Consider the following 22,116-nt stretch of genomic DNA (forward strand, 5'->3'; position numbering starts at 1 on the left):
TATAAAAGTGCTTCACAAATGGTGTCTGGATGTGTCTAAAACTGGAATACAAATTGTATGTTGGACAGGTAGATCAATCTCTAATCATTGTGTCTCGTACTAAAAGTAAAGTTGTTTTAACAGAACAGGATCATCTTTGCACACAAACTGGAGCACAGGTTGATATTTAAGAGGAAGTGAGATTCAGTTTGACCCTGTGGAAGATCTGCTCTCGTATCGAGGCTCAATATGAGGCAGATTGTAAATATATTCACTCCTTCTGAACATTTACAAATAAATAATGAGTTTTATTGGTTTGACATCACAAAATAAAATAATGCAAAATTATAAAGTAGAAGGAAAAAGGACACATGGAAGCCCTCAGAAGTCACCAGAGTATTAATTAGATTTCACAATTAAAACTGCTCTATAAAGACTTCAACCAAAATACACTAAACCTAATAAAATACACAGAAATTTCTGGATTTAAGGTCACAAAAGTCCAGAGGTAAAAAAAAAAAAAATCTTTTGCACGTCACTGAAGATCAAACCTCCCTTGTTTTTGCATCCTGTTCCAAACTTATGAAGTCTGTGTTTTTTATTCTATTGCTTGCTGTTTACCATGTCCTTGCATCTGTATGCTTTGATTTTCCTTTTCTTCATTTCCTCTGCAAATTTAAAACCAGCGAAAAATAGTTTTTTGCTGTGGTAATGTGTTCGGTGAGATATGCAGCGGATGTAGGAGCATGAAAGCGTGTGTGATGATTGGGATCCTCTTCTTTCAGAGCTGAATGCTTTGTACTGAGCTCTGAAGTTCGTGTTAGAGAGAGATATGTCTGTCTTATGCACCCGAGTCCTTCAGGTGTAAAACAGCAGCTTTCAAAGCAGACACCACCGCAGTGTGTTTCTAGAAAGAGGTTGTGTTTATAATAAGAGTATTTCATACTTGCATGCAGTGTTAGTTTGACAGAAGACTTTAATTTAGTTTTAGTCATATTCTTTTGACTAAAATCTGTTGAGTTTTATTCACATTTTAGCCTTTGATTGTTGATTGTTTCACTTTTAGCCTAATCAACAAAGAGATACTTCACTAGAGCCTTTTATGTATTTAATGAAATTATCTGACTATATAAACAAAGTCCTGTCCTATGACAGAATAGATTTAAAGATACATTTTGTTACACATTTATACAACAATTACTATTTAGTTTCATTATGCTTGTTAAGCCATGTAAGAGAAAAATTAAGAGAAAATGAATACCTGGTTCTGCACACTCACAGAGTGATAATATAATTTGTTGTATTATCGTTGTATTAATATGTAAAAAATATGTTGGGAATTTTCCATATTGTATCAAATCTCAATCAACAAAGTAAAAAGTAACCAACACAGGTATTATTTTTCCAAAAAGAGAGTAATTATAAAAACACAGAGAAAGTTGATGCAGTAAAGTAAATCATATCTAGCAGATGATAAAATTTTGATTTTCACCAAAATTTTATCATACTGCCAAATACCTGCTTTAGTCAATCGTCTGGATTGACCAATCAACTGGACATACTGTTTTACTAGTAAAAACGACACCAGAATCAACAATGTAGCTTATGGATTTATTAAAGCAACCTCAGCTTTGTTAACACATGAGCAGAGTCACAAGCCGATTCCTGAATGCCAGGCAGCATCAATGCAGTGATTCGTTCAAAAAGAAACACATAATAACTTAAGACTCTCAAGAATCCTCCCATTTGAATTAAATCACTGAAATATATTAACTTTTCAATGATAAAGTAATTACTAACATGCATCTGCACTTTAATATGCACTTATCTCTGGGACGCAGAACCCGTCTTCCTCTGTGGTTTGACGACTGGACGAACTTGTGCAGACAAACATGGATCCTCAGGCATCTGGAAACTTTAGAAAGTCCACAATTGTATTCCTTATATGTTGGACAATCTGTTTATATTTGTTTTGTGATGTCACACAAGAAAGCAGTGATGGAGATGTTTCCCTAAAATACATCCACAGCAATATCACCAAGAACTTCAAATGTCCTGAATTAACTTTTCACCACAAGCAAACGAAACAACACGGTCATCATGCAGGCTTTCCTAAATTGTTTAAAAGTATAGTAGTTTTATGTATGTAAACTTTAGGAGGAACACAGCAGGAAGAGTCTCATTAAACAGTTCATGTGGTAGACTTTAAATAAAATGAACCAACAGCAAAGCATAAAATCTTTCTGGATCGGAACAAACCCCAAGAGTATGAAAATGTTAACATCTCTGAAACTGCTAAATGAGAAATGTTGATCTCGCTTTTTCACAGTGTTCACTTCAATAGTCTGTTGTAAATAAATGAATAAAAGCTATTGTGGATCATTCTCTCAAGCGTATGTAGATGTAAAAACTCAGCACAAACTAATCAGATTGTTGTCCAGCCTCCACCACGAGATGAAAAGCAGCATTACTCTGCAGAAACTGTGCCAGGCAGAGACTTACTGCTGGCTTATCACTTCATGCATGGGAGTGCAGCAGGCGCACAGAGATTTGAGAAGAGGTAAAGTGGGCCAGATGGGACCTTTTGGAAATATAGAAGTTAAGAAGCTCTGGTATAATCCTAGTAATAAATGCTAATTAGAACCTCAGGCTGCTTGCTTCTATTAAAATAAATACTTGGATGATATGTGCTTCCCTGCTAACAGTCATCGCTCTGCGACTTGTAAATACATACAGGGGAAAAAAACACAGTCTTTGTTCTCAAATGAGATTTAATTTTGAAATCTAGTTGTGTTTGTTTCTTTTAAGTTTTGCTGGTACTTTCATGCTCTGTGGGATGTATTTTGCATCCCCAGGCCTATTTTTATTCGCATAAAAGTATTTCCTTGTATTGACCTCTATTGTTAGGAGAAGTGCAAATAAAATACTCTTGAGTGTACGTTAATGTATTACTGGTGGCTGATTGGTAACACGCTGCATCTGAGGTTGGACACCAGACAGGCAGGATGATGCAGAGAGAATGATTTCAGGATCTAACAGTGATAAACAATAAACTCAAAAGAATGATCTAAATAAACAACAGCTAGGGGAAGACTGACTTAAAGTAAAGCAAGGATCTCAGAAAGAAGAAGCAAAGAATAAGTAAGGCAGAGCGCAAATAAACAAGTGATCAATAAGGCAAACACTGGGAGAAACACAAAAACCTAAACGACAAACAAACTTCACAACCCTGGAGCACAAAAGAAACAAAACAAGATGAACTGAGCAAAGGACTGATGACCTGATATCTAGCAACAGTGAAAATCAGAAACTACTGGGCACATTGAGAAAAAAAATCATTCAATATTTTCCACGCAGTTTGGTTCAGTGTCAGCATGCAGATTTTGTCCCCATGAAAACAGATTTCTTAGTTTTCCTTTGCTAACACTGTAACCATTTTGTGTTGACTGTAAAACCAGATTTTCTGCGCGTGTCAGATTGCTGTGCCACCATCTGCTCAGTGTAACAGCAGAACATGCAGTGAGGAGACACAAAGCGTGGTGTGGCAGCACTTTAGTTCACTTGCAAACGTTGATCATTTTGACAGTTTACTTTTCAGTCTGACGCTAATAAGAAGGGTAAAAAAAACAAAACAAAAAAAGTCCACTTAACCTTCCTCTTCTGAAATAAATGGAATCAAGTATTTTGCAGTGAAAGCAGAGGTAGTAGTGATGTTGGTAGCATATAGTACCAAAGTAGAGAGAGTACATCGATAACATACTTTCATACGTTTTCATTCCATCAGCTAAAATTGTAGCTTTGTACCTGATGAAAGTCAACAGGTCGTCTGTCTGACTGACTGATTCCAGATCGCGGCTGATTTTCTCTTGTATGTTTAAAAGAAATCACGCCTCTGTGTATATACGAGGCTAAATATATAAAAAAAATCAACTAGATTCTGTTCATGATTGTTGTCACATATTTCTAATCACTTGTAATTGCTCTTCCTCCACTCTTGGTTTTTTATAATCTCTCCTCTGTCTCATTCATCGATCACTTTGTCATCTATTTTTCATTTGTTTCACTCCAAAGCTCCAACCCTAGCATATATAAAACCATGAACTCTCTCAAAAGAGTATGATGCAGAAAATGATTCACCGGCCTGTTTGCTCCCTCTTCAGGGTTTGAAGTATTTATGGAGTGACATCGTTACCTGGTTTTTGATTGGACTCTGAGACCAATATAAAACAGGAGCTCCTGCCAACCCCAGAAGCTGAATTGCTCAATTTTCTCTGAAGTCTGACATCTGAACCCAGAGTGTGAGAAAAAGCTTCTCTTTGGGGGGAGCACTTGCAAACACACCGGGTGGTCGATAAAAGACAACGCCAGGCAATCAAATGCATGGGACGATTTACAAATCATTGGAAGCACCTCTAGCTTTTAAGATGAATGGGTCTAAGTTCTTGGTGTGGAGTGGGTTCTGAAATTATCTCCTCTTCCTGTACTGAATGAAAAAAGAGTCTTTTTCTGAAAATTGAGACCATTCTAGAGATAGGATTAAATTCTGGACATAAGTTAAATTCATATGATTTTCTAAAAGTCTTTACCAAATATCAAAACTTCTTTCATGATCTTATTTTAGGCAGTTGTGATATATTGAAGGACTTACATAATATTCCAATGCCGATGCCACACTCCCAAGTGAACACATAATTAAATGAATTAATCATAAATATCACTTTTAGTTTCAAGCATCTATCATGCTGAGGTGGGTGAAGTGTTTCCAAAGTCTAGTAGAATATTATGTAATGCTGTTTGGGAATGGCAGTAATAGTTCATGGCAACTTAAAATCTTAAGTACACCAATGAAAGGAGCATGCTTTTTTCTTACATCACAAAACACTGTTTTAATAAAAAAGAAAATCAAAAAAATCAATTGTAAATAATTCTGCTGGATTTTTAACCTAATTTCTAAACATTATTGATGTGTGTGATTTTGTATCATTAAAAAATGTGTAAAAATGTGGGATTAAGAAATTATGTCGTGAAAAACATAAAACCTAGATTGGAAATGACGGTTTATCATATTATTGCTAAACACTATTTAGCATTCATTTAACATTCATCCCTCTGTTTTTTGTTGATATCCTCCCCAACATCCCGTGTTATTAGTCCTCAGCCTTCTGCTCCAGATTTGTAATCACCCACCTGCAACTTATCAGCAATCTGCTCCCAAGTATTTAAGCCTCTTTCCCTGCAGGATTCTACTTTTGCATGCCCCTGTGTCTTTTTGGCTCTGGTTATTTGTTTGAGGGAGAGAATAATGTGATATAAAGCTCAAAAAAGTTGATTTTGCAAAATATCCCTACAATGTTTGCGTGCTGTGAGTGCTTGAAACCGACGTCAATTTCCCTGTAATTTTAGCCAAAAAAAGTTTATTCTGATTTCTTTTTTCCAGACGTCCAGAACTTTGAACGTTTCACTCATTTTTGTAAAACTTGATGTCATTTTGTAGAGGAGGTGGTTGATTGGTCGGGTATCGGCAGCCGCCATGGCACAGAGTTTGGACATTTGCAGAACTGTCCCACATATGGAGTCCTTGAAAACTGTTCGGGTTTAAAGTCTTTCATTTTTTTTATTTCAACTTAAACTGTTTTCAGACAGAGACGTATTTATTTTTTTAGACAATTAAGAAAAATTTTGTTGTGCATCCAAACGACGAGATGTAGCACCACTGGCAACGTTGTAGTTACATCTGGCCTATTGGTGGCGCTGTAATACTGCCACAAAATGATTAAAAAAACATTAATCAGTGCCACATTTTTTAGGGAGTGAGGCGCAGCTGAGATGGAGGGAGAGATGGAGCTTCAACATCAATTTTATAAAAGGTTAGACTCAAATTTAAACATGGAGGCGTGAAACCGGCATTTTAAAAATGATTGTTTCTGGTCTCACAAAATGCCAAATCTGTGTGAGTTCACAGCCTAAATGACAAAAATCCTTTGCAGACAGACAGAGCCTTAAATGGCTACATCTTTGCTATGATTGTCCCTCTTAAACTTCCCGCCCCCAAGACATAAACAAATATATACATGAATCCCTTCAGGTCATGTATAATCTAAAGTGAATTTCCTTTAGATTAGTTTTTTTATGTTTATACATTTACCTTATCACAAGAAAGCAGTTCTTGTACGGCACACACAGCATGCAGCACGTATATAAGAGACAGGCTTGCTTTAGGTGGAAAGCCATCCAGTCAGATAAGGAAAAGCACAATCACATTTAGTGTTCAATATTACCATATATATGACATATTTATCGCTGTGATTTGGATACCGGTGATATCTTTCAGAGAAAGGGATTGGATTCATTGACCAAGATGACTATCACACACCTGTTGCATTCGGCTGCTAGTGGCTTGAATGATATTGTGTGGAAGTGTTGGACTATAATATGTTTGCAGCAAATATACATTCTCTCTGTAATGTTTGCTTTTGCTAAGTGAAGCAGATGCGCTGTTATCAGACTTTAAATAACCTTAAAAAATCTGAAGAACAGGCCAGGTGAGAGAATCCTTCCCTTTCATATTTACTGGGATAAAGGCAGGTTGGAAGTAAGCCTGTCGTGAAAATGTGTTTAAATTATCCAGCATCTGGAGAGGAGTTCAGCGACATATGTGAAGCTTCTAGTTACTGCTGATAAATAATTTTCTACATGATGAAACGGAACAGTTAGCCGGCTTCAGGGATTTGGCTTCTGATGGACTTTAACCAAGTATGATGGACTTGCCTCGTTCTATTACCCCCCGTGATTGGCTACAATCTTGGTAGAGCAAAAGAACGAGCTAAAAACAAAAGGATTAATAAGGGGGGAAATGGCATAAATATAAAATAAAAAATTCTGAGTCATCTCCTGGACTTGTTGTTGTGCATATTTGGATCATGTTAATGCAATGCAAAGTAAATGTAAAGCTACATCCATTTACTGTCGAGAGATGATCTTTTTTATGTTCATTATTAAAGTGTCTTCGAACTTTTAGACATTTAACTTGAAACTACTGCAAAACTCAATGTAGTTTATTGGATTCTTATGCAATAAACTAACGCAGAGAGAAACATAATGTCACACAAGGAAATAGAATAACTTCAGGTCTTTTAAATTTGTATTCAGTTGTATTTATAATGCTAAATAAAGTTGTGATGATAATAAAAATAAACAATCTTGTATGCCAAAACCCTAATGGAAATAAAACCTAAAGAAACTTCTGAAAAGAAAATTTCAAAAAGAAAAGCAAATCCCAAACAGCCGACGGTCATAGCAGTGCCAGTTTTGTAGCTGGTATCAAACAAAGAAAAGTTGTCGGCATCCCCTCCATCAGTCTGCATGTCCTTAGACTTCAGTCAAGCAGAAACATCAAATGTCAAACGGAGAAATCCTGTCTGACTCCGACTTTCAAAACATACATGAAGAGTCGCGACCTGAGGTTTGACAGCACTATAATTTCATACATTATATAGAAACAAAACTTTTTTTTTTCCCTTACTGTCTAAGATTAAAGCAGCCCAAACTTCTCTTGGTTTAGTTGACTTAGAATTACCTGAATTATTTCAATTTGCTAACTATCACCAATGTACTTTGTTTCTGTGGAAAATGAAAAACAAACTTTTCCTGAAGAGATCTTGTGTCTGTTGAATTAGACGCTGTGACTCATGAACAGTCACAGGATATGACTGAGATCCAAATGCATCAATCTGCTCAATGACCTGTTTAGTCACATGAAAAGGTTTTTCTTTCTCAGGCGACAGACATCTCAAGATGCTATAAAAATAAAATTAGTCTAATTCAAATCCGTTCAGCTCAACCTCATCATAATCCATGTGTTGTAGAACTAGTAAATTATAAGATCCTAATTAGTGGGAAGTTAATCCAAGGAAACCATCAGATTGCATCAAATCCTCACTTTTTTTCATCAACGTTGCCTGAGTGAGCGCAGAAATCTCCTCTAGAATCAGGCTCAGTATGAGCAGCAATGTGACTCGACTGGATGGGTGGAGAGGAAAGAGGCACAGTCACTGAAGCATAGAATGAAAAAAACAATACAAAAAAAAATACATTCAGTATTTTACAAAAAGCAGTGTGTAGCATGTTTTTTCCCCTCTTGATCAGATTTTAGGTACTGGTCTTTTATTTTTCAATGTCCTACTGTATTTATTTACAGTAAAATAACCCTCCAATATGGTACTTATCAATATTACATGATCTACCACAAATAATAGTTCGTCACAAAAACAACATATTTGAACACAATTGGGTGAATCGTTTAATAGATATAGGATGAGAAACGCAAAAACAACAATTTTGCTCCAGTAAAAGATGAATCTGCTCCAGTCTACATGATCTCTGTGGATCTGGCCAAGGCTCCAGATCTCCAGATCTTGAGCAAGAGCTGCTTCTGCATTCTCGGCACAAAGTTGGTCCTGTTCCCAGCGAGGGTTGAACTCCCTCAGGGCTGCCACTTGTCACCGGTCATGTTTTCTCTGTTAATGGACATGAACTCAAAGAGTCTCAAAACTGAGATTTTCTGGGTTGGGAACCTCAGAGTATTATTTTTTTCTCCTCTCAGACGATGTGGTCTGAGAGGAGACACCACATCGTCTCACAAACTCAAAAGGAGTCAGATGGATCAAACATCTGATCAGGATTCCTCCTTAGCAGCTCGATTTGAAGCTTTTTTTTGGGGGGGGGCCCTCTGGGAAGTTACCCCGTTGAAGTCACAGTTCTTGCTTAAGGAACTATATATTTAGTCTGTGAAGGCCTTGGGGTCCCTGATAATAACCTGGAGGGTGTCAGCTGGGAGACGGAAACATGGATTTCTCTCACTCACCTTTTGCCCCTTTGGTTCAATCTTGCTGAAGACGGACGGATGGAGGAAAGACAGAATTTTGTCAATTTTCTGGTACAGTTGGCAGACACTGCTTAAGGCTTTTAATGGCTGATTAAGAAAAAACACTGCATGCCAAGTTCCATCTGTACATCAGATTCTCCCCACCGATGATCTAATAGGGTTTAATTTTTAGTGATTAATCAAGAGTATCTTAGCAAATGTAATAATCATTATGCATTCTTCCCAATCGATTCTCCACCATCCCATCCAATTGAGAAACTTGACTTTTATTCATGTGAGAGAATATCCAATGCAGATGGAGTCAGATGCTTAAAACATCTGTTTAAAAAAAAAACATGTTGGGAGCTAATAAGATATTTTAATTATCTTCATTTGCATAGCTTTGTATGACCCATTTTTCAAATTAATGGAAAGTTGTATTACTTTCAGATCTCAACAGCCATCCTTTTAAAAAGATCTTCATGGCATTTGATTTTAATTTGTGACGGTTACATAAAACAGCCCACTGCATGCTTATATGAGCATCTGAAGCTCACCAAAAATGAGTCATCAGCGAGCCGAGGGAAAAATATAGATGAAAATTCAATCTCAGAATTGCTTTCTATGCCATAATGGGATGCGGTTCAGGCTAGCATTTCAGAATGGTTTTTAAATTGGCTGTGCCATCTCCACACTGATCCCCTCTGAAGAGATGGCCACCTCCTTTCAAGGGCCGGAACCATTATTATGACTGGAAGCGCTTTACATTCAGCCAGCAAATAACTACCTCCTCCTGAAACACTTCAAAGTGCTTGGTTCCACTTGAAACATGCACGTATATGGCACTTTGTAGAGGTTTTCATATAATCATAAATGCATGTGGTAGACCAACTAAAGTTGCACATAAGATAAATGATGCATTGTGTCCAATTTTATTTATAGATAAAAAATTAACAAGGGTGTTGTACATTTCTTAAAAAGAGCTCAGTCTGTTAAATCTCAGTGTAAATACAGCTGAATATAAGAAGAGCATATATATAGTACAACTTCAAACCTGAAGGTGGCCATTAGAGGTCTTCAAATCCAGGCTTTGAAGTTGCTGGAGTCCCACAACTTTTAGATGCGTCTCTGGTTCATCACACCTGTATCCAATACTGAGGTCATTAGGGGGACTCTTGAAAATTTGACTGGATTCTGGGGAGGCGATTCAGCCATTTGATTCAGGTTTGTTGGACCAGGAAGATATGTAAAAGCTGCATGACACCAGCCTTCAAAAACTGGATTTGGCTGACTGACGTGAGCATTAACTAGCCAAGCAGCTGTTAAATCTAAAGAACAACACACAAGTAGAGCAGGACAAACATTACAATGGAATAGTTTATATTGAAGGTGTTAAAGTCCAGGCCTAAATGCAGCAGCATTTAAGCTACACATTTGAAAATTGATATAAATGTTCAGATATGGACAGAGCCTCATCTATTATTTGTGGCGCTATAAACAAAACTCTGGCATTATCATAATACAGTATTTATTAATGTTGTACCTTCATTAAGCCACAACCAGAGCAACAATCTGCAGCTTCTTGCCAAACACAAGTCCACAGAGAATCCCTTTATGTTTTTAGAACATTTTTCTGAACTCTCACTTCAAAGAAAGTTCAGACTTAATTTTTGGCAACTTTTTCAGTGATTCTCCTTTGGGCTGGAAAAATGAGATCCCAAGGCTCAGTTAAGACTATGATGTGTTTTAATAGTGAAAGCAAAGTTTGTAGAGACAATCATTGAAATTTGGGAATTGCGCTTCTTTACAGCTTTGTAGTTTAACATCCGTCCATCCAATTAAAGTTTTTCTCATTTCCTTGCTTTCCTTTTACTGTATTTGTCTCTTGCTTTGCTTTTGATAATATCTAAATGTCTTTTCAGTAAACCATCAGCATGGTTCCCCTTTCACTTTCATGCTGGGATTTTATGACAAACTGGTGGTTTTAGGTTTCTGTGAATCACATTTTGTTATCTAGGTTATTTAAAAAAAATTACCAAGACAGCAAACTAGTTTACTCTCACCGAATTTATGTTACAAGGGTTCTAGTTATAGACATTTCTGTTAAATAAACAGTCAACAAATCATGAAATAGATATTTAACTCCATATAACATCCCAAGCAGGATCCAGGTGGCTGGAATAATTTACAAAAATGTTTTTCTTGAATTAGTGTTTACTAAATCCATGTATAAATATAATTAGTTTCAGAATCATTTACACACCCTGATTCTAATCATACAAAATGTTTAATACTTCTATTAAAATATTGAATGAAATGTAATGAAAAAAGTTCCTACTTGTACTGCTTCCAAAACCAATAAAAAGACAAAATCTACTGTTGTCAGGTGGAAATGCACAGCGAACAGCAAAACGTGCTGCCAATACATTAATGATGCAACTTCAAAAACCACAAACGCATCAAAAACATTTTTTTTAAATCCATCCTTTATGACCCTTTTCACATCCTTGGCACTTTGTAATTCAGACTCAAGAAGAAAGTTTACGTATGACCAAGAGGCAAAATCAATTCTAGAGAAATCGTGCTGTAAAGGTCCTGATATAATTTTGAAAATAAAGTATTTCAAATGTATGTATTTATTCAGACTTGCAGTGTGTTCAGAGCGGCATGACCCACAAATATCATGAAACATTTCGGATCAAGATCTGCAGACTAGTAACAGAAACCTGGAAACTTTAAATGTGTTATTATGCACTTTCAACATCAAAGCCTAAATATTACATGCACATGGAGGGGCATCCGTTTAATCTCTCCCTTCCTCTCCACACACTCTATCTTTCTGGACAAACTTGGACATGACCTTGTGCTGTGGCACGTGGGCTCTGAGCCCTGGGCATCACCTTACTACGCTGCCAAATGCCATCCTCACGTTTCGCTGCATGAAAGGAGCGACAATGTTATGGATGGAAAATCAGCTCTCAATCGCCCTCAAAAACAAGAATACCGCCCTTTTTCTGAGTTGTCATTCCTGAAAATCGTTCCATTGAGTATTTATGTCTTCACCAGACGTAACTCTCTTCAGTTGGACTATTTTGTTACCAAACCATGGCACACAGAATGCTGTAGTTGTTGTTGTAGATCATCTTTTATCTCACTGAGGCGACGTTTTTCACCGATGATCCAAAACATTTGAGAATACAGAGAATCAGCCCTGAGATAATCTTTCTTTTTATTGGCACCTACGTCTGCAGCTTCTCCTTATGTAACTTTACATGCCAATACTCACTGAGGTGAACGCAGACGAAGTTTTCTCACTGAGATGTTCGTGTATGGATTTCTGTAGAGCTGTTATATAAAGCCTTTGGGGGGTGTGCATTCACACTGAACACTATGAAATGATTGAACCTCTTGTTGCTTTCCAAGCCACAAAAAATCTTCAAAAGAGAATAAAATAGTTATGTTTGAACTGAAAAAAAAAACAGCTTACTAATACTCCATGATTGGCTACAAAGATGAGAAGAGTTGATTATGGCAAAAATTATATTCACTATATTTAAAAATTCTTCCCTATGAATACGCTGATCAGGAATAACATCATGTCCAAGGATTGGTGACGTGAATGCTGCTGATTTATTTCTTCATCATTTTATCTAGAGAATATACAAAGGAAAAACTCTTTCATGTCAAAGTGAAAACTAATTTCTCCATGTGTAACATGAAATAAGTGACTCCATAAATACTCTTCTCATTTGACCAACCTAATTCAACAGAGGTCCAGTTAGTTGACAGTAGTCCTTACAACGAGTGGCATTAAAACCACCTAAGTGCAGGGAGCGTGTCTCAAGTGACCGTAGTGTAAAGACACCTGTACCTGGAAGGTCCATCCTCTGGTTAATCAGTACACCTGATTAACTAGGAATCCTGGTTAATCAGTGTTTACCAGGGTTCTTTAGTACTTCATGCTACCATTACAGCACGAAGACAAAGGAAAACTCCAAGTAAATCAGAGAAAAGGTTACTGAAATGTGTAAGTTAGAGAATGGATTCAAAAACCTCTATGGTACTAAACATCCCCTGGAGTTCAGTTAAATCGTCAAGAACGGGAAGGAATATGGCCCAGTGTGTAAATCTGCCTACATCAGGCCGTTCTCACAAACTGAGTGACAGGGCAAGAAGGAGTCTAGTGACACCAGGACACCCATAGCTACCCTGAAGGAGTGACAGGCTTCAGCCGTTGAGACGGGAGAGACTCCCACCAATCACCATCCACAAGGAGCCGAGGGAAGTCCAGGGCTGTGTTGTCAGCAAACAGAGACACACAGGGCAGGTGGGCCACACCTGATTGGTGTATGTTTTTCTTCCTCTCCATTAATTTGTGTAATTTTACCCTTGGATTTAGAAACTGTTGTGTGTTCCTCACTTTGGATTTTCTATGCATGTAGAAGCTGCTCAGGGAAATCAACATGTGTACATTGTTCCTGTTATGGATTAACATCGCTATGAAACATGTCGTTTTTACCAACAAAACACTCCACGTGTTGCCAGGTAACAACAGGTTTTCCAAGGTGATTACTGGTTCTGGATTCAAAATCTCATCATCCAGCATTGTTTCAAATGAAATGTGCACATTGTGTGTGGGTAGATTGCTCAGTAGGTGTATGCTTTCAGGTAGAAAAGTCTACAGAAACTATTACTATTAACACTGAGCACTACAGACTTCACAGGTTGGGACAGTTAATCCAGATTTATCTCACATTTGCAGTAATGTTTGGTAAAAGGCTGAGTGTTGACATAAACTGGCTTTTATCTCTGTGATCCACTACTGTTGTCCCTCCACTTTTTTCTTCTGTTGCGTCCTTCCATCCCTGCTCACATTTCCATCGTTCATGGCTTCTTATCTTCGTTTTGATCCGTTTGGTTCCCCCTCCCGCTGCTCATCTGCATGTACCCTAGTTGAGGCCACTCGCCTGAACCTCAACCTGCCGGCTGTCAGGGCGATAAGGTAAACCTTGCTGGGAGGAGATAACACCCCACTGGGATATTTGGTTGTACACATACACACAAGTGCACATACGCAAACACGAATTAAGTCGGGGCAGACGATAAAAAAAAAAACTCTCAGTTGCCATAGGAACTTGACCAGAAGCCTAGCATACACTCCTGTCATCGTAAACTGACCTAACAACCCCCACTGTGTACATTGGCCAGATGAGGTGCTTACAGGAAAAACCTCAAACACAGGGATGAGGCAACAAGGCCGCAGGGCGCCTTATAAAAATGTAGGTTTCTTTTTTACTAGCTTACAAATGACAAATCCTTAAAATTCAGCAACAGCAATTTTCACCTGCACCACCAGCAACCGTAGCTGCACAAACTTAAGAAATAGTGCAGTAAAAACAAAAGACTGTAAACTGATAAATATCTATACTTGAATCCATGTTTTTGTGTTGTAAAATTATTCCTGCGTTATAAGAAATAAAATTGTTGCATATCAAGAATGGCGCTTTAAACTTGTCAACAGAACGTGGACATCTTGTACCCAAGATCACAAGATTCTCAGTCTGCAGCTACAAAAACGGTTGTGTGGCTAGCTTGTTCCATCTGGTGGTCACAGGTGAATACTGCAGCTCTATGCAATGTTTAAAACTGAAAAATGTACATGCACGCGCAATTATTTTTGGTCAGTTTTTGATTAAAAACAAGACAAAGCAATGTTTTGTACATTTGCTTTTGTGTAAAAAATATTTTTTAAAGGTTGAAATGACACAAAAGAAAGAATAACTGCTTTCATAACAGAAGAAATACCTACAATTATAGAAAAACACTGCATGCAAACGGATTTATTAACATTCAAAACGTTTACATTTACCAAGTTGAGCTAAAATATAAGGTGAAAGATGATAATAGATTAAGATTTGGGAGCTGAAACAGTCAGCTCTGTTTTGAGGAGCCATGCAAAAAGAGAAAAACTTCCCATTAGTGTCACCAGAAGACTTTATTTCTGCATGGCATCAGTGAAAGGAATCACACTTTTCCACACATTACCAGTCAGTCTTTTATTTGTGCCAGCTAAGAAAGAGACTGTGAAAATATTATTCCCAGGACGCTGTCCATCACCTCACTCAAGCTCCAGGAGTCCATCTCTGGTTGGTTTGTCTCACATTGCAAGTAAGTTCATCTAATGCTAAACATGGACAGGAATTTACAAAACTGATATGCAATCTATCATTTCACTCAGGCACTGGGGGAAAAAAATTACTGATGCAACTTATTATCATTGTGAAACATTTCAGAAAAGCATCAGCAGATTTAAAACTGAAAAACTCTTTTAAAGGCTGATTGATTTTGACCCACAGCAAAATGTTACACAAGTTTCCTTAAAGCTATTTAAAGACTTATTTAAAGATCAAATTATGTTTCACACATTTTCTTCTTTACAATTAACAGTGACTAGAATATGGCTTTATCGATTTACTGATAATTTCCCTAAGTTTGAATGACATTTTAAACCACAAGATATTATACAGTACATTGGCCTCCAGTGGTATAAAGTTATTTAGGAGAAAATAATACAGAACTCATTTCTCATGTCTTCAGAAGTAAGAATCACTGCAGTTACACACAACTAAAAGAAATATACAAAATAAAAAAATAACAATCAGAAAACATACAACATATATATATATTTTTAAATCACAAGATTAAGTAATTTACCCTTGATTAAATTCCCTCTTTGCACAATTTAAGCTCAGAAAATAAAAAAATACATTCGTTACATATTAAATTGGGATACAGTTTTTATTTTTTATTCAAAGGCTAGTTGGTTGGATACTGATGAAACTTGTTGCTTACAAATAAAAAATAATTTTCTAAACCATTAAGAGATCTGGGTTAAAACTCAACGTTAGTTTGTACGTATGTTAGGCCTGTATGAGGGTACATCTGTGCACCTTGCACTGGTAAAAGTCACATTGAAGTATTTCCTCACAGTGACTCTGAGCTGCACTTCAGTCTTGCCATGTCCCATGTGTGTGACTAATCTGGCCTTTAAAAGCTCAACCTTTCCCTTTATCCAGTGACATCACAGGCAGAGAGCTATCATGACTGGAACAAGGAGCACTGAAGCGTTAGAAAGTAAAAGCTTTTACCCTGAAGCTACATTTGCCTTCATGGTGAAGGCCCATTAAAAATGTAATTTTTAATGGGCCTTCACATTAAAATTTTTTAAACAAAGTAAAATGTGCAAATAGATTAAAAAAAACACTCCTATTTATGTATATCAATCCATATCAAATTCTCCATCATTCAAATGCTCTCTTACATTTCTTCAAACCAAATAAGTATAAGACCTGGCCTCTGAAAGCATTTAAATTGTGGGTCTACACCCACTACAGCTGCACTAATGTTGTCCATTTACCGTTTTCAGTTCTAACAAGGGATTTTACAATATTTTCCAACAGTACTAAACAATGTATAATTGCTACTTAGCTACTTTTATATCAGCCAGGATAATAATCCAATTTTAGTTTGGACACTGTACATTGCAATCATTATTCGTGTTGATTTGTGGTCTAGCAAAGAAAATCAGGCTGTGTTGGAGAAATGTTAGACCATAAAAGGGCAAAACTCATGTTCAGCAGCACTAGATTTAAATGTGTATATTTACTGCCAGTTTTATCTAATCAGTATTTTTTATATAATCAGTTCAGTTTAAAATCATCAGTGCCGATTGGATCAAATATCTTTAGCTTTGGATATAGGAAACATTTTTTACTTAATTCAGTTTATTCATATTTCACAACAAGTATTAACCACACATACATTCCAATTGATCCCAGTTATTAAACAGTGCATCACTATTTAATTTAGTTAATTCAAAATTAAAATTAAAATAGGAAATGAATTAACTACAACAGAGACTTGTGACAAACTGTTTTAGGTTTGATTAGTGGATTTCAATGAATATACTACTCAGTAGAACTACTTATAAGTCCAAAAATATAGCCTATGGTTCATTAGTGTAGCATAGTCTGCTGGTGAGTTCATCAAAAATATAAATACATAGGGAAATTATGTTTCTAATAACTTTGTAAACGGCTATATTGTTACTGGGATGTAATTTGGTGAACAATAAAAAATGACACACCAACCTATGATGATTGCTACGCTCAACTTAGTATGCACTAGTTTTCCATAAATGAAACATAAATGTCTATTCCGTTTTTAATTTGATGCTACAAACTATTAGACCACCAGAGGGCAGCATCGTTCTGCATTCCACAAACGGATAAGATCATTTACAGTGCGTGTGTATTTTATATTTTTATAAAATATTTACAGTATTTTATCCTCCATGTCTGTGCGTCTGAGAGTGACATACAGTGGAGTCAATCACCCACATTATTATTACGTCAGCATATGCAATGCAAAGCATATTATTAAAATGATGTATGGTCTGAAGACTTACAGTGCGGAAAATAAGTATTTGATATGCCACAGATTTTTCAAGTTTCTCCATTTTCAAAGAATGCAGAGGTTTCATGTCGTTGTCATGCTGAAAGGCCCATCAGTGTAGCATAATCCAACCTGAATAGTGTTACTGAACCAAGGCGTTTGTAGGGCAAAATGTCACGGCTGGTGTCTCCATGCATCCTTTCCTCAATAAGGTAAAGTTATCCAGTGAGTTTTACAGGAAAAGCATGATGTTTCCACCCACATGTGATGGTTTTCTTAGGTTTATACTCATGCTGGTGGAGTTAATGTCACAAAGTTTTATTTTGATCTTCTTTGAACCAATGAGTCCTCTGGATCAATCAAATGGTCACGCACTGCAGGATTTTAATCCATGACAGCAGAATGTGTTACTATGGTAACCTTTGAGACTAGACTGATAAGTCACCTTTCTCATGATTACTGCTATTCCACAAAGTGAGAACTTGTATGGAACCCCAGTTTGAAGAAAACTAACAATCATCTTGTGTTTCTTCAGTTTTCTAATAATTGCGCCAACAGTTATTTATTGCCTTCTGACCAAGTTGATTGCCTATCGTCCTCTGGACCATTCATTCCTTCTACAGCTTTGTGCAGATCTATAGAGTTGTCCCTGTCCTTAGACTGATCTTTGGTGTTTCCCCTGGTGGAGAGGTTGGGATCTGATTGAGTGTGTGAGCATTTCTCATTTACACAGGTAACAAGTTCTAACAGGTGTAATTAATGCAGGTAATGAATGGACCATAGGAGGGTTGTTTTTGAAAGATGAACTAACAGATTTGTGAAAGCCTGACATCTTGCTGGTTGGTAATTGATCAAATATTTATCAACCACAGAATACAATTTTCTCTATATATTTTAGATGCTGTTTAAAAAGTATCTACAATTAAACACCTTACCTCAGAATTATAGACCTCTACATTTTTTAGCGGGCAAGCTTGAAAAAACGCTCATTACCCGCACTGCCCAGCTATCAAAACTCATTACTCTAACATTAATTTAGTTTGTAGCAGCCAGACTGTTAACGTGTGCTTTGTATAGGTGTATTTTCAAGTTGTGTGTTGGGAACCAACAAGCCCTGTTCCCTCATCTAACGCTCTCTGTCAGCCAAGTACTTTTATAGTTTAAAATTATCAGCATCCTTGTTATCACATTTGAACAGCCTGTAATTTTCTTGTTTACCTGAGCCAAGAATTAAAAGGTAGAATTAGAAATATTCCAGCCTGGCAAGATGACTCACCCATCTGTTTGGTTGCCATAGTTCTTTAATAGATTCTGACTACCATCTTATTAATGATGGAACAGATTACTAATCATTTACTCTGACGTTTTATCATTCCCCAGAGTGAGTTTTTACTTTGCACAGTTCATTATTTTAACATGGAAATGAGTGTGACTAAAATAGCCAAAGCAATCTTCCCAGCTTGCTGTGAGCTCTCTCTGTTTCCTGCAGAGCGGCCGTACCCTATAGCACCTCGAACGGCCCCACGTTCATGTTTCTGAACTAAAGTACTTGCAATGTATTTCCCAGAAGTAGAACTTCTCAAAGAGCAGTTGTATGGCTTGTGTGAACTTCTCTCCGATGTACCGTTTAGGGTCAACCAACTCTGTATGATCATCCAGCCGTGGTTGTCGATGCTTTTAGCAGTGTGCTGCATCACGGACCCGTCTGAGACGTTACGAGAGTCGTGAAACCAGTGCACATCCCCGTCCGGATAGACGTGGTTGAAGATGCAGGATGGACCATCACTCCTTAAAACAGCTTCCACTTTCCCACAGAAATCTAAAGAAAAAGATGAGAAATGTGGTGAAATTGCTTTTTCCACATCATACTCTCAAATATTGTGAAAATTCTTAATGTCTCTTGAATTAACACTCAATAGTCAATTTATTAGCTATACATGGTTAACGGCTTCTTTAGTCAAATAAAAGCATCATCCATGACAAGAAGTCAGTGGATTTAGGCATCTACAGTTGGTAAAACATTTTGCCAGAAGGAGTAAAAAGATTTGTGTTTAATGGGTATGCTTGTTGGTGCCAGAGTGTTTTAGAAACTGCAAATCTACACCGATTATCACGCACAAACATCTGTTGGGCTTACAGAGAATGATCCAAAAATGAGAAAATATACAGTCTGTCACAATTCCTCATCCACAAAAGAAATCTTGTTGCTGTTCTTTCAAAGATCAGGAAAGAACAGCAAGCCCCTCCAGAGATACCAGGGGTTAAATAATTACTCGTTAAAACCAAAGTATGATTGCCGTGACCGAACAAACATGGAAGTCCTTAAAGCAAATGAGCTACAAGAGCAGAATACTGCTCCAGGAACCAGAGACCACAGTTTACACAGCCTCAGGAAAACTGGACAGCAACGGATCGGCAAACCAATCTCTCATCTGGTGCTGAATACGAGACTCAAGACTCTCGTTTACTGTGTCCATTCCTTCATGACGACAATGTACACATCTCCTACGGCTACCCACGTAACAACTTTACACATTCCCAGTTACTTTTTCACAAAAATTCAAGAAATTTAAAAACAGTGGAAAGATAAAAGAATCTACGACTGAATACTACGGTTTATTTAAACATTTACCACAATTGCTTTCAGAAAAATCCGTCCAGAAAAGTGAAAGCATAGACTCTGACCTTGCAGCTGCACCTTTGTGCATTCATTTGCCACTCCTTTGTTGGAGCGCAGTTTGCACCTGTACTGTCCGCTCTGCAGAGGCAGCATTCTTTCAAACTCCAAAGACAGTCGTCCATCTTCGTACTTGCAGTCAAAGTCACTTTCGTAGTGTCTTTGTAATTTGGTTATTGCTTGTTCGCTGTCCACCGAACATAAAGACATGTTGCCATGGGACCACTCCATGTATTTGACTAATAGTCCATGCTGAGGTGATGAAGAGTTGCAGTGAAGGGAAACCGGTTTGCCACACTCTGCGAATATCTCGGGGCTCACCTCCAAGTTTACCGAGTCTGCAAGTCAACATGTAGATATTCGGTTAGTAACGGAAAAAAAAGTGTGTGCTTGTATATTAGTATGTTAATTATGTTGAGTTACGGAGGAAAGTTTCCTGCTGCTAGTCAAATGCAGTTAATAACTGATTACTATAAAAGCAGGGATTGTGGAAGTCTGTTAGTGGATCATACTGATGTGAAACCCAGTGTCAAGACTGAAAGACATTTGTGATGACTTTTGAAAAACAATTGCTAATGCCAATAAACTTGGGGAACATTTTGGCCAGTTGTCAGTCTCCCCTTTTTACAAGTTCAACTTGAAGAAATTACCCAAAAAACACCAGCTCTATCTGACACTCTAAGTGTTTATTATAAGGTAATTTTTACAGATTTTGTTGTGCTTGATGCCCTCTGTCAGACTCATGGACTCACATTAAACTGGGTCATGCAACAAGATAAGGATTCCATACGCAGCAGCAAATCTACAGCAGAACAACTGAAGGGGGGGAAAGTATCAAACTGTTGCAGTGGTCCAGTCAAATACCTGGGCTGAGAGTGACTGAAATGCCACGGCAGGACCGTAAAAGAGCTGTGGATTAACAAATCCCCACAAACCTATATGAAATGTGGGCTGAATGTCCACGACAACAATAAAAAAACATACATAGAGTCATATAAATACAAATGACTTGTTCCTATGATTACATTCTTTACAGTTTTTTTTCTTTTTTTAATTCTGGGAAGTCAAGGAGGACGGATCGTACACCTACCTTGCATTGTGAGCGTAAATGCAGGTAAAAGGAAGAGCAAAACCGTGAACTCCATTGTTAACCGTCCCGCAGTTCACTGCAACACAGGAAGGTTTAAATTAGAGCTGCTCTCTGCAAACACACAATGAAGTAAATGAAGTCGAACTGTGATTTCAAAACCACATCCTTGATAAGTCTCAAGCTTGAACAGACCAGACCTGTGGAGGATGTTTTTTTCTCTTCACTTCTTCTTTTGCTCGTCCCAGAGTTCTTGGTTTCTCTACGCTTTTTATGTATGTAAAGTTAATCATTACAAAATCATAAAGAGACGCCTGCCGACTAGACGCTCTGGAGGACGTGAACTGAAAACCTTCAAAACAAGGAGATCACAAATGACGTGTGTATTCATGTGAGAGAGAGAGAGAAAGAGAGAGAGAGAGAGACAAAGAGAGAAAGTGAGAGACAGCAAGAGAGAGAGAGAAATCAGAGCCTAAGAGTGAAAAGCCTTTTCATCTAGCAGTAGGAAAAAGACATAATTAGAGATTTCTATGATTCCTTTGAGATTGTGCTAATTCTTCTGCCAAAAATTTTATGCTGATACTGTAGTTGTTGTTTTTTTTCTTCTAGTTTTCTCATTATGGCCAAAGGGGAAATGTTGTAATGTATTAAAGAGCCACTTGCACTTTGTGAAGACCTTCATTGTGTCTGCTTCTAAAGTGATGACTCATTTCTGGTAAGTAGTTGTAAATTTCCCCAACACTCCCTCCCAAGCACGCACACGCACACGCACACGCACACGCACTCGCACTCGCACTCACACTCACACACACATATGCTTTGACTTGCTTTCCTTCACTTGGCATACAGGCAGGAGCAGGAAGTTACTTTGTTCACTCGTAAATCTAAACTGATTCAAGTTCGTGAGCTTTCTTCATGGCTGTACAACAAAATGCAAATCTTAAGGCAAATACAGTGTCGCAAGGCAGAGAAAATTTGGCAGTAACTGATGCAAACGGATTAAAATCTTTAATGAGATTCTTAAAAAAATGCTCTGCATGAGTTGGAGTGAATATA

General features: G+C 37.4%; 1 protein-coding gene across 3 annotated transcripts; it reads right to left on the reverse strand.

Moving 5' to 3' along the window:
* Positions 1-18,579: 18,579 nt before the first annotated feature.
* On the reverse strand, positions 18,580-21,837 carry LOC103467766 (uncharacterized). Of its 3 annotated transcripts, none has more exons than XM_008414435.2 (5): positions 21,261-21,837; positions 21,064-21,139; positions 20,838-20,882; positions 19,982-20,311; positions 18,580-19,115 (listed from the first exon to the last, which is right to left on the reverse strand). In XM_008414435.2, the coding sequence occupies exons 2-5, from the start codon at positions 21,116-21,118 to the stop codon at positions 18,703-18,705; spliced, it is 843 nt and encodes a 280-aa protein (XP_008412657.1). In that variant the 5' UTR covers positions 21,119-21,139; positions 21,261-21,837; the 3' UTR covers positions 18,580-18,702. The 3 variants fall into 3 exon arrangements, with proteins under 3 accessions (XP_008412657.1, XP_008412666.1, XP_008412673.1); XM_008414444.2 differs by having other exon boundaries at positions 21,256-21,837; XM_008414451.2 differs by lacking the exon at positions 20,838-20,882 and having other exon boundaries at positions 21,261-21,834.
* Between the last annotated feature and the right edge of the window lie 279 nt (positions 21,838-22,116).

Source organism: Poecilia reticulata, linkage group LG1 (genome assembly GCF_000633615.1).
Source record: "Poecilia reticulata strain Guanapo linkage group LG1, Guppy_female_1.0+MT, whole genome shotgun sequence".
NCBI lineage: Eukaryota > Metazoa > Chordata > Actinopteri > Cyprinodontiformes > Poeciliidae > Poecilia > Poecilia reticulata.